The sequence below is a fragment of the Nannobrachium achirus genome (assembly GCF_963921795.1).
Source record: "Nannobrachium achirus genome assembly, chromosome: 11".
In the NCBI taxonomy this organism is placed as follows: Eukaryota; Metazoa; Chordata; class Actinopteri; order Myctophiformes; family Myctophidae; genus Nannobrachium; species Nannobrachium achirus.
Genome location: NC_137820.1, coordinates 150561 through 164405, shown reverse-complemented (window position 1 = coordinate 164405; position 13845 = coordinate 150561). Strand labels below are relative to the sequence as shown.

Sequence of the window (13845 nt, the reverse complement as noted above, 5' to 3'; positions counted from 1 at the left end):
TTAAACCACCTTAGAACCATCTTAGAACGATCTTAGAACCACAATATAGGTATTGAGTTATTATAAAAGCATGTGGTTTCAGATGGACCTATCAGAAACTATTATAAGATCATGTGGTTTCAGGTGGACCTATCAGGAGTTCTTATAAGATCATGTGGTTTAAGATGGACCTATCAGAAGCTCTTATAAGATCATGTGGTTTCAGATGGACCTATCAGAAGCTCTAATAAGATCATGTGGTTTCAGATGGACCTATCAGAAGCTCTTATAAGATCATGTGGTTTCAGATGGACCTATCAGAAGCTCTAATAAGATCATGTGGTTTCAGATGGACCTATCAGAAGCTCTTATAAGATCATGTGGTTTCAGGTGGACCTATCAGGAGTTCTTATAAGATCATGTGGTTTCAGATGGACCTATCAGAAACTATTATAAAACCATGTGGTTTCAGGTGGACCTATCAGGAGCTCTAATAAGATCATGTGGTTTCAGGTGGACCTATCAGGAGTTAGTTCTTATAAAAGCATGTGGTTTAAGATGGACCTATCAGGAGCTCTAATAAGATCATGTGGTTTCAGGTGGACCTATCAGGAGTTAGTTATTATAAAAGCATGTGGTTTCAGGTGGACCTATCAGAAGTTCTTATAAGATTAAATGTCCTCCAGGAATGTCTGCTGGCTATTGAAGCCTGGCTGGGAAACAGCCTCCTTCAGCTAAACCCCAATAAGACCGAGGTGCTGATTGTAGCGGCTGAGAACAACGCCGCCAAAATAGCTACACACCTGGGGGCCCTCAAGGGAAACGTACGCCCCCATTTAAGAAATCTGGGCGTGGTGTTTGACCAAGCCATGCACTTGGACAATCATGTCAAATCACTCACACGAACCTGTTTCTTTCACCTCAGAAATATTGCAAAACTCCGGACCATCATATCCCACTCTGAACTTGAAATGGCCGTACATGCCTTCATCTCATCCAGGCTAGATTACTGTAACTCCATTTTTACCTGTCTCAACAAAACATCCGTTGACAAATTGCAGCTGGTTCATAACGCTGCTGCCAGGTTACTCACTAGATCAAAAAAGTCATGTCACATCACCCCCATTCTAGCCTCTCTGCACTGGCTCCCGGTACACTACAGGATCCACTTCAAAGTCCTCACATTTACCTACAGAGCAATTCATGGCCCAGCCCCTGCGTACATCTCAGAAATTATCCGTCCCACCCCCACCACCCGTTCACTCAGATCCGCAGATAAACACCTGCTTGATGTCCCTCGGACGTACCTTGTAACCAAGGGCGACCGAGCCCTTGAGGCCATAGCCCCTAAACTCTGGAACGCCCTCCACCTGGAACTAAAAACGGCCCCCTCAGAGGACTCCTTTAAGAGGCATCTGAAAACACACATGTTCAGACAGGCCTTTGGTCACTTATAGGCGTCCCTGTTTTCACTGTTCTTTTGTTTTCTATGTTACTGTAGGTGTTTTTAATTTATTGGTGTCTTCTCTGCAACTGTAGAGCTTATTGTTTTTATCTTTGTATCTCTGCAACTGTAGAGCTTACTTACTTTTTATTTTTATTGAATATTGTGTACTCGTGCTGTGAAGATGTGCTATATAAATAAAGTTCATTCATTCATTCATTCATGTGGTTTCAGATGGACCTATCAGGAGTTCTTATAAGATCATGTGGTTTCAGGTGGACCTATGAGAAGCTCTTATAAGATCCTGTGGTTTCAGGTGGACCTATGAGAAGCTCTTATAAGATCCTGTGGTTTCAGGTGGACCTATCAGAAGCTCTAATAAGATCATGTGGTTTCAGATGGACCTATCAGGAGTTCTTATAAGATCATGTGGTTTCAGGTGGACCTACCAGGAGTTCTTATAAGATCATGTGGTTTCAGGTGGACCTACCAGGAGTTCTTATAAGATCATGTGGTTTCAGGTGGACCTACCAGGAGTTCTTATAAGATCATGTGGTTTCAGGTGGACCTATCAGGAGTTCTTCAGCCGCTACAGGGTGTTGGTGAAGTGGAAGGAAGTTCTGCCAGACAGGAAGCAGACCTGCAGGAACCTCCTGACCACCTGCCTGAAGGTTGGATTACAGATTACTATTAGATTACTATTATATTACAGATTACTATTAGATTACTATTAGATTACTGTTAGATTACTGTTAGATTACTATTAGATTACTATTAGATTACTGCAGGAAGCTCCTGATGACCTGCCTGAAGGTTGGATTACAGATTACTATTAGATTACAGATTACAGATTACTATTAGATTACTTTTAGATTACTGTTAGATTACTGGAGATTAGATTACAGATTACTATTAGATTACTATTAGATTACTGAAGATTAGATTACAGATTACCAGATCTTCTAGAGGAAAACTGTCCAAAACTGTTACTCAGGATTCAAATTCAAAAACCGCAAAAGTAGCAGATCTACAAGCTCACATGTAAACTGTTCACAATCTCTTTATGGTTCCCAAATACTAATCTCTTTGCTGTTCCTAAATGCTAATCTCTTTATGGTTCCTAAATGCTAATCTCTTTATGGTTCCTAAATGCTAATCTCTTTATGGTTCCTAAATGCTAATCTCTTTGTTGTTCCTAAATGCTAATCTCTTTGTTGTTCCTAAATGCTTATCTCTTTGTTGTTCCTAAATGCTAATCTCTTTGTTGTTCCTAAATGCTAATCTCTTTGTTGTTCCTAAATGCTAATCTCTTTATGGTTCCTAAATGCTAATCTCTTTGTTGATCCTAAATGCTAATCTCTTTATGGTTCCTAAATGCTAATCTCTTTGTTGTTCCTAAATGCTAATCTCTTTGCTGTTCCTAAATGCTAATCTCTTTGCTACAGTTTACACTTTACAGTTTATGCATTTAGCAGACGCTTTTAATCCAAAGCGATTTACAATGAGCAAATAAACATCACAATAATAAACAAGATTAAGTGTCAGTACATCAACAGCAATATAACAAATGTGAATGAATATATATCTAGAAAAGAAAACTATATAATCCGTAAAAAAAGGTTTCTAAAAAAACCTAAAAACAAATGCTAACTAGCTTCATGTATGGTCATTGATTTTTCCAGTAGTGCAAAGGGTTTAGGTGGAGTCTGAAAAGGTGAGTCTTCAGTCCTCGGCGAAGGCTAGCGAGTGAGTCCGTTGTTCTAAGTGCGACAGGGAGTTTATTCCACAACTTGGGGGCCAGGAGGGCAAACTGTCTCGGACGAGTGGATTTTTGCCCTGGGGTTTTTAGCGAGGGTTCTGTCAACATCCCTGTGTTGGTTGATCTAAGTGCACGGGTGGGGGTGTAGGGGTTGATCAGGTTTTGGAGGTATGGAGGAGCCATACCTTTGGCTGCTTTGAAGGTCAGCATCAGAGTTTTGTATTCCGTGCGGGCCGCAACCGGAAGCCAGTGGAGGCTGCGGAGAAGGGGAGAGACATGTGAGAACTTAGGCTGGTTGAAGACCAGTCGTGCCACGGCATTTTGGATCAGTTGGAGAGGTTTAAGTGCACATGCCGGGAGACCAGTGAGGAGAGAGTTACAATAGTCAAGTTTTGATATTGAGCTGGGCTGCCTCCGGGGTGAGGAAAGGTCTGATTTTACGGATGTTATAGAGTGTGAACCTACAGGACCGTGTGACTGATGCAATGTGTGCCTTGTATGATAGCTGGCTGTCCAGGACCACCCCAAGGTTTCTAGCGGTAGGAACCGAAGTCACCAATGCGTTATCTATGGAAATAGTGAGATCTTGCCTGGGGCAAGACTTAGCTGGGAAGAAGAGTAGCTCCGTCTTGTCCGGGTTCAGCTTGAGGTGGTGGGCTGACATCCACTGTGAGATGTCGGCCAGACATGCAGCAATGCGTTCTTCCACCTGGGTGGCAGAAGGAGGGAAGGACAAAAACAGTTGAGTGTCATCAGCATAGCAGTGATAGGATAGGTTGTGAGCAGAGATGATCCTAAATGCTAATCTCTTTGTTGATCCTAAATGCTAATCTCTTTGTTGTTTCTTTTCCCATGCAGGATGAGGAGAAGTACCAGTTTGGTAAGAGTAAGATCTTCTTCCGGGCCGGTCAGGTGGCCTATCTGGAGAAGCTGCGTTCGGACGCGCTGCGCACCGCCTGCGTCCGCATCCAGAAGACCATTCGCTGCTGGCTGCAGCGCAGGAAGTTCCTGAGGATGAAGAGAGCAGCGATCACGGCTCAGAGATATGTGAGAGGTCACCAAGCTAGATGGTAGGCTATATAACACTGTCCAAAGATATAACTTATCTATCTATCTATCTATCTATCTATCTATCTATCTATCTATCTATCTATCTAACTACCTACCTACCTACCTACCTACCTACCTACCTACCTATCTATCTCTAACCTGATAGAGATAACCTGAGCATGAGGACAGTAGCGGTTACTGCTCAGAGATATATGAGAGGTCACCAAGCCAGATGGTAGGTTATACTACCAGGGCTCCAGGGTGCGACCTATTAGGTCGCATATGCGACCTAATTTCATAACGTGCGAATTAAAATTTAAACAGGTCGCACCTGTGCGAGTTGGTTGGAGGATGAGTGAAAAAGAAAAAAGAAAAAAGAATGGAGGATCGTGTCTCTCTCTCTCTCTCTCTCTCTCTCTCTCTGCTGTGCAGAAGAGCCTTGTTGCTCCTCCTCTCTCTCACACACAAACAAACACACACACACACACACGCGCAAACACACACTTAAACTAGAGCGGAGACTCATCGTGGAGAGACAGATTCACTCTCCTTCTCTCTCACTCACCATGGATAGATCTCAATTCTCAAATACTAACCTTTCTTTGTATAACCATGCTTTTGCTGTTGTCACCTCGAACTGGATAATTATAATCCATGGAGCTGTCTCTGGGTTGTTTGCTATTAGATTAGCTATTGATTAGCAATCGCTCGTGTATGTCTTCAACCTCAGGTTACAGACATTAAACTACTGTTACGTGCGAAACAGCTGTGGCTCGTTAAGTTCCAAAATGCGCATTTCTCACTTCATAGACAATTAGCTGAAATGCACGCCACCTGCAAACTTTTCTGTCTTTGATGTATAGCGTGTGTATCGTGATGTTAGTGTGTGTGCGTGTGCGTGCGTGTCCAAGTGAATGCTTTCTATATCAAGTAGCCAGCTACTTCCCAGTATCTCCTCTTGAAACTGACTTCTACTTCACTCCAAAGGGACAGTTTTATTTTTCCATCCTGAATGGCACTAGGCCTAATATTATTATTTCATTTAGTCTACAGTACGTTGTGCATTAATGCAATTGAAAGTCAAGGTTCTAGGTATTACAGTATTGCCTTTGTTAAGGCCCATTCCCACTGGGCCAGATAACAGATACATAAATAAAAAATAAAAAAATCTCTTTCTCCAGATATTTTTCCATTCAAAGTGGATGGTATCTGTGCCAGATATATTTTTTTTTATCTGTATCTACCATCCACTTTGAATGTGGCAGATATTTTGTTTGGCCCAGTGGGAATGGGCCTTTAGGCTAGATATTTGTTATTTTTTCTTGAATTAATTAGTTAGCTTCAATTAACTTGAATCAAAAATACATAGGCTATTACAGCATTTTGTACTTATCATGAGACATTGTTATCGAGGTATTCAACATTATATTGAATATTGAGGCTTTCCTAAAATCACACAGCCTTAGTGTTTTGTCAACTACGGCTGCTCATGCAGAGAAACCTAAAGTTCAGATTAAAATATTTAGCAAATACCAAGTTTGGGTCATTGTTAATCTTTAGCCTACATCAAGGCAAACTATGGTATGGAAATGAACACAACTATCATCAGCATGATAAGGCTATCACGCTATACGAAGAAAAAGATGGTGCTACCTAATTTCTGGTGGTGCTACCTAATGAAAAGGTAGGTGGCACCAGTGCTACCTATGAAAAAGTTAGTCTGGAGCCCTGTATACTACCATACTACATACTAGACTACCATCTAGGGTTTAGAGCATTGGAACAGGACAGACTCCATCTCCCAGGGGTCTATAGAGCACTGTAACAGGATAAACTCCATTGCAACTCCTGCGTGCTACCGGTTGATACCGACAATAAGCTACTCCTGAGCTACTTTGCTGTTCACTATCCAGAGATATGGATGGATGGATGGTTTTATGTTTTTAAACATAAGTGTACAATGTAATGTTTTAATGTGTATCAATCCAATGCAAAGGGGGCGACATGATGCATAAGGCAACATGTTTTCCCTTGCTCATTCTACACTAGAGTGGTGAATTACTAAGGTAGCATGTTTTCCCTGACTCATCCTTTACAGTGAAGTGTTTTATCTTGAATTACTAAGGCAACATGTTTTCCCTGACTCATCCTTTACAGTGAAGTGTTTTATCTTGTCTTTCTGCAGCTTGGCTCGGTTCATGCGGCGTACCAAGGCCTCCGTACTCATCCAGCAGATGGTTCGTATGTGGTTGGCACGGAAACGCTACCGCAGACAGCGCTCTGCCGCCGTTAGCATCCAATGCTGCTACCGCCGCTACCGAGCTAAACAACTGTACTATAAGGTTATTATTATTATTATCATCATTACTATTACTATTACTATTACTACTATTACTATTACTATTACTATTACTATTACCGTTAGCATCCAATGCTGCTACCGCCGCTACCGAGCTAAACAACTGTACTATAAGGTTATTATTATTATTATCATCATTACTATTACTATTACTATTACTATTACTATTACTACTATTATTATTACTATTACTGTTAGCATCCAGTGCTGCTACCGCCGCTACAGAGCTAAACAACTGTACTATAAGGTTGTTATTGTTGTTGTTGTTGCTATTATGGTTATTGTTATGTTATTGTTATGGCACATTGTGAGTTTGTAGGCAGTAATCGTCTATGGCAGGGGTCTTCAACAGGGGGTCCGCGACCCCTAGGGGGTCCGCGGAGGTACTGCAGGGGGTCCGCGAAATTATTGTAAAAAAAAAAAAAAAAAAAAAAGATTTCAAAAACATGTTTTTTTTTTTTTTTTTTTTCATTTTTCACATTTATGTTAAAAAATAAATCATGATTCTATCCATTTTGAATAGCTTGAACACATGATTACTATGCAATTGACAGATTGTTGATATTATTGACATTGGTTCTCAGTTAATAAGTATGTTTAGAAATGGTAGTGGTACGGCCCACCCTGCTCGCTGTAACTTGTACATGTTTAAAATAAAAAAATATGTCGTAGCCCCGACCCCCCCACCCTACGAGGTGGTAGGGGGTCCCTGCTCCATCTCCCCATCAGTTTGGGGGTCCCCGGCCTGAAAACGTTGAAGACCCCTGGTCTATGGGTTATTTCATATATCATCTATAGATTAATTTAAATAACATTAATGATTAATTAACAACTGGTCTAAGATGTATTAATGAATATAACAGGAATCATTATTTAACAGCTGGTGTATGATCTATAGATTAATGAATTTAACAATCATTAATTAACAGCTGGTCTATGATCTATATATTAATGAATCATTAATTAACAGCTGGTCTATGATCTATAGATTAATGAATCATTAATTAACAGCTGGTGTATGATTTATAGATTAATGAACTTAACATGAATCATTAATTAACAGCTGGTGTATGATCTATAAATTAATGAACATAACATGAATCATTAATTAACAGCTGGTCTATGATCTATAGATTAATGAATCATTAATTAACAGCTGGTGTATGATTAATGAATATAACATTAATCATTAATTAACAGCTGGTGTATGATCTTTAGATTAATGAATATAACATTAATCATTAATTAACAGCTGATGTATGATCTATATATTAATGAATCATTAATTAACAGCTGGTGTATGATCTATAGATTAATGAATCATTGATTGACAGCTGGTGTATGATCTATATATTAATGAATCATTAATTAACAGCTGGTCTATGATCTATAGATTAATGAATCATTGATTGACAGCTGGTGTATGATCTATATATTAATGAATCATTAATTAACAGCTGGTCTATGATTTATAGATTAATGAATCATTAATTAACAGCTGGTGTATGAGCAGAAGGCAGTGATCATCCAGCGATGCGTTGGATCATAATGAATCATTCATTAACAGCTGGTGTATGAATATGTATATGTATGTATATATATATATACCTATAGATGGTGTATGAGCAGAAGGCAGTGATCATCCAGCGATGTGTTCGAGGCTGGCTCGCCCGCCGCCACTACGGTCGCTACGTGGGCTGTAGATTAATGAATCATTAATTAACAGCTGGTCTATGATCTATATATTAATGAATCATTAATTAACAGCTGGTGTATGATCTATAGATTAATGAATCATTGATTGACAGCTGGTGTATGAGCAGAAGGCAGTGATCATCCAGCGATGCGTTGGATCATAATGAATCATTCATTAACAGCTGGTGTATGAATATGTATATGTATGTATATATATATATATATATCTATAGATGGTGTATGAGCAGAAGGCAGTGATCATCCAGCGATGCGTTCATTTAACAGCTGGTGTATGATCTATATATATACCTATAGATGGTGTATGAGCAGAAGGCAGTGATCATCCAGCGATGCGTTCGAGGCTGGCTCGCCCGCCGCCACTACGGTCGCTACGTGGGCTCTGTAGTTCTGCTTCAGGCCTGCGTGAGGCGCTGGCGAGCCCAGCGGGAGCTGAAGAGGCTGAAGGCGGAGGCGCGCTCCGTGGAACACTTCAAGAAACTCAACGTTGGAATGGAGAACAAGATCATGCAGCTGCAGCGCAAGATAGACAAGCAGGTACAACTTTAACTTCTTTATCTATGATTTATTAAACCAGATAGACAAGCAGGTACAACTTTAACTTCTATATCTATGATTTATTAAACCAGATAGACAAGCAGGTACAACTTTAACTTCTATATCTATGTATTTATTAAACCAGATAGACAAGCAGGTACAACTTTAACTTCTTTATCTATGTATTTATTAAACCAGATAGACAAGCAGGTACAACTTTAACTTCTTTATCTATGTATTTATTAAACCAGATAGACAAGCAGGTACAACTTTAACTTCTCTATCTATGATTTATTAAACCAGATAGACAAGCAGGTACAACTTTAACTTCTCTATCTATGATTTATTAAACCAGATAGACAAGCAGGTACAACTTTAACTTCTATATCTATGATTTATTAAACCAGATAGACAAGCAGGTACAACTTTAACTTCTTTATCTGTGATTTATTAAACCAGATAGACAAGCAGGTACAACTTTAACTTCTATATCTATGTATTTATTAAACCAGATAGACAAGCAGGTACAACTTTAACTTCTATATCTATGTATTTATTAACCCATTTAGGCCTAGAATTAGAAGGATTCAAAAGACACTTATAGAATCGGGTCAAAATTCTAATTTTCACGATTTTTCAAAAATGGCAGATCTACAAGCTCGCAGCGCGGCACTCGGTGCCGCGCTATTCTCTAGCATAAAGAGAAGGTCCACCTCACAGAGAGACTGGTCATAGCAGAGAGAGACCAGGGATATTAAACTCTCTCTCTCTTCTCTAGCATAAGGAGAACCTTCACCCAGAGAGACTGGTCATAGCAGAAAGACACCAGGATAAATAACTCTCTCTCTCTCTCTCTCTGTATTCTAGCATAAGGAGAACCTTCACCTCACAGAGAGACTGGTCATCGCAGAAAGACACCAGGGATATTAAACTCTCTCTCTCTCTCTCTCTCTCTCTCTCTCTCTCTCTCTCTCTCTTTCTCTCTCTCTCTCTCTCTCTCTCTCTCTCTCTCTCTCTCTCTCTCTCTCTCTCTCTCTCTCTCTGTATTCTAGCATAAGGAGAACCTTCACCTCACAGAGAGACTGGTCATCGCAGAAAGACACCAGGGATATTAAACTCTCTCTCTCTCTCTCTCTCTCTCTCTCTCTCTCTCTTCTCTAGCATAAGGAGAACATCCACCTCAGTGAAAGGCTGGTCATAGCAGAAAGACACCAGGGCGTGCAGAGAGATTCTCTCCTCAGAGAGATGGAGAAGCTCCGTGCCTCAGAGAGGGAGGCCCGGGCCAGGATGGAGGACAGGCTGCCCCCGCTGCAGCGCGAGGTATGGAGATGGTAGCTCCTCCCATCTTCTGTTGGCATGGAGATGGTAGCTCCTCCCATCTTCTGTTGGCATGGAGATGGTAGCTCCTCCCATCTGCTGTTGGCATGGAGATGGTAGCTCCTCCCATCTTCTGTTGGTATGGAGATGGTAGCTCCTCCCATCTTATGTTAGCTCCTCCCATCTTCTGTTGGCATGGAGATGGTAGCTCCTCCCATCTTCTGTTGGTATGGAGATGGTAGCTCCTCCCATCTTCTGTTGGTATGGAGATGGTAGCTCCTCCCATCTTCTGTTGGCATGAAGGCAGGAGGAAGAGTCTGCTTTACGAGGCTTTGCAGATGTAGATGGTATGTATGTAGGTATGAATACATAACATCTGCATCTGTATGTATGTATGTATGACTTATAATACTACCTCATGTAGATGGTATGTATGTAGGTATGTATGTATGTAGGTATGTAGATGATCAATTAGTAATACTTATAATACTACCTCAATGTATCAAATAGTAATACTTATAATTCTACCTCAGTGTTTTCCTATGGGTAGCAGATTGGTCATGCTGGACCAATCATCCAGCTAGCACCACTCCCCCATTGAACTCAATGGACTTACTCTATAATGGTGACGTCACAGAAAATGCTGCTTCCTGATTGGCTTACTGAGTTGATGACATCACTCTGTGTTTCCCCATTGGATGACATCATCGATTGCTGCTTCCTGATTGGCTATGGGGTTACCCAGAATTTTTGTGGAACTATAATGTGTTGCCCTCTGGGCAACCACACTAAAAAGATACATCTCTCCATGTATGGTCGTAACACAGGTGTCTCTCCATATATGGTCATACAGGTGGAGTTCCTAAGTGTCTCTCCATATATGGTCATACAGGTGTCTCTCCATATATGGTCATAAGACAGGTGTCTCTCCATATATGGCCATAAGACAGGTGTCTCTCCATATATGGTCATAACGGTGTCTCTCCATATATGGTCATAACGGTATCTCTCTATATATGGTCATAACGGTGTCTCTCCATATATGGTCATAACGGTATCTCTCCATATATGGTCATAAGACGGGTATCTCTCCATATATGGTCATAAGACAGGTATCTCTCCATATATGGTCATAAGACAGGTGTCTCTCCATATATGGTCATGAGACAGGTGTCTCTCCATATATGGTCATGAGACAGGTATCTCTCCATATATGGTCATAAGACAGGCGTCTCTCCATATATGGTCATAAGACAGGTGTCTCTCCATATATGGTCATAAGACAGGTATCTCTCCATATATGGTCATAAGACAGGTATCTCTCCATATATGGTCATGTCTCTCCATATATGGTCATAAGACAGGTGTCTCTCCATATATGGTCATAACGGTGTCTCTCCATATATGGTCATACAGGTGGAGTTCCTCCGTCATGAGCTGGCCGAGGCCCAGAGAGAGAAACAGGAAGTGGAGGCGGTGGCCGTCGCTTACTCTGAGCACGCTCAACAGGTAACATAAAGTAACTAAGTACATTTACTCAAGTACTGTACTAACTATTTACTTTACTGTAACATAAAGTAACTAAGTACATTTACTCAAGTACTTTACTTACTCTGAACACGCTCAACAGGTACCGTAAAGTAACTAAGTACATTTACTCAAGTACTGTACTAACTATTTACTTTACTGTAACATAAAGTAACTAAGTACATTTACTCAAGTACTTTACTTACTCTGAACACGCTCAACAGGTACCGTAAAGTAACTAAGTACATTTACTCAAGTACTGTACTAACTATTTACTTTACTGTAACATAAAGTAACTAAGTACATTTACTCAAGTACTTTACTAAGTGCAATTTACTTTACTGTAACATAAAGTAACTAAGTACATTTACTTAAGTACTTAAGTATTAGTACAGATGTGCATTGGCAAGACAGTAGATCTTCAGGGCATTTGCAGAATATTGAGCTTGTAGATCAGATATTTTCACTATATTTAATTAACATTGAGCTTGTAGATCAGTCGTCCTGACCGAGACACAAGCTTGTTCTTCATCAGGAAACAAACAGCGAAAATTGGAAAATTGGAACCATCGATCGATTTCAAAGAGGAAAGAAGAGCTTAAAAGCAACTTGCTAGGGTTAGGTGGTGTTGATGATGACAGGTTTATATCCCATCTGCAAACTCAAAACTAGTCGCGTCCGCCTCGTTGTCTGACTGTTGCTGCTGCGACGCGTTACAGACATGACATGATTATGTCAATCCTACCTTACTGCAAAAACACATTTCTTATAGAAAACATTTGTATCATATTATTCTTCTTCTTCTTCCTCGTTGTATTGTTGTTTTTACCAGGGTGTAAATGTGACCTTGTTGACCTCCAGGGTGTAAATGTGACCTTGTTGACCTGTAGGGTGTAAATGTGACCTTGTTGACCTCCAGGGTGTAAATGTGACCTTGTTGACCTCCAGGGTGTAAATGTGACCTTGTTGACCTCCAGGGTGTAAATGTGACCTTGTTGACCTCCAGGGTGTAAATGTGACCTTGTTGACCTCCAGGGTGTAAATGTGACCGTGTTGACCTCCAGGGTGTAAATGTGACCTTGTTGACCTGTAGGGTGTAAATGTGACCTTGTTGACCTCCAGGGTGTAAATGTGACCTTGTTGACCTCCAGCGTGTAAATGTGACCTTGTTGACCTCCAGGGTGTAAATGTGACCTTGTTGACCTTCAGGTGGTGGATCAGCTGAATGAGGAGATCAGTGAGTTGAAGACTCAGAAGAAAGATCTGATCTCCAAGCTGCAGGAGCACAAGACCAAGATAACAGGTCTGTGAGATCTGATTTAAATGATACTAATAACAGGTCTGTGAGATCTGATTTAAATGATACTAATAACAGGTCTGTGAGATCTTCTTTAAATGATACTAATAACAGCTAACAATATGTCTGTAAGGAAATAATCTACTTTAAATTATACTAATAAAAGTAACAATCTGTCTGTGAGGAGAGATCTTCTTTTGAAGCAATATTACTGAAGAGGGTGTGGCTTACTGAAGAGGGTGTGGCTTACTGAAGAGGGTGTGGCTTAACGTGATTATTGTACCGCCTGCGTTGACACGGCGAGTGCAGAACTTAACACTTAACTTCACACTCCAGTTTAATATTATGTATCTCCATATATGGGTTTGCCGTGACGTGAAAGGCCCGAGATCGATCGAACGGTTTAATAATGTCATAAAAAACAGCCAGTCCTGACACTCCACTGCCTCTAGATGTCGCTGGACTAACGACGAAAACAGCATTAGAGCAGCGCCTTCAGCTTTTAAAGCTGACATATATCGCAATAATATCGTATCACAAAGATTCGTAATATATTACCAGTAAGACTCCCTAATCGGGAGATAAGCGACCGTTGGTCGCTTATCTCCACAAATAGGCCAAAAGTTTGTTTTACCAATTATCAAGACATACGGGCAGTTGACAGTTTGCCATGGTTACTCATTGAAGTTGAATCTCCATATATGGAGACATAAGTTGCTCATACCATAGCAACCATGTTTTTTACAGGGCCTGGGATTGATGACATCAGAAATCTCCATATATGGGCATGAAAGGGATTTTGTTTCTGGAAATATGTCTGTGGGGTGCCACATTTGGAATAAAACACTTACATCACACATCTG

At 40.5% G+C, this 13845-nt stretch overlaps 1 protein-coding gene across 1 annotated transcript in view; it reads left to right on the top strand.

Moving 5' to 3' along the window:
• The window catches only part of LOC308293618 (unconventional myosin-Va-like), a gene marked incomplete at both ends in the record, with an annotated part of 67949 nt that extends 54953 nt beyond the window's left edge, over window positions 1-12996 (top strand). The window contains 7 exons of the mRNA XM_080736213.1: window positions 1986-2094; window positions 4041-4252; window positions 6418-6574; window positions 8602-8841; window positions 10003-10161; window positions 11575-11667; window positions 12895-12996. Of these exons, the coding sequence (XP_080592339.1) occupies window positions 1986-2094; window positions 4041-4252; window positions 6418-6574; window positions 8602-8841; window positions 10003-10161; window positions 11575-11667; window positions 12895-12996 (1072 nt within the window). The remainder of the gene's footprint in view (window positions 1-1985; window positions 2095-4040; window positions 4253-6417; window positions 6575-8601; window positions 8842-10002; window positions 10162-11574; window positions 11668-12894) is intronic.
• Window positions 12997-13845: the final 849 nt, after the last annotated feature.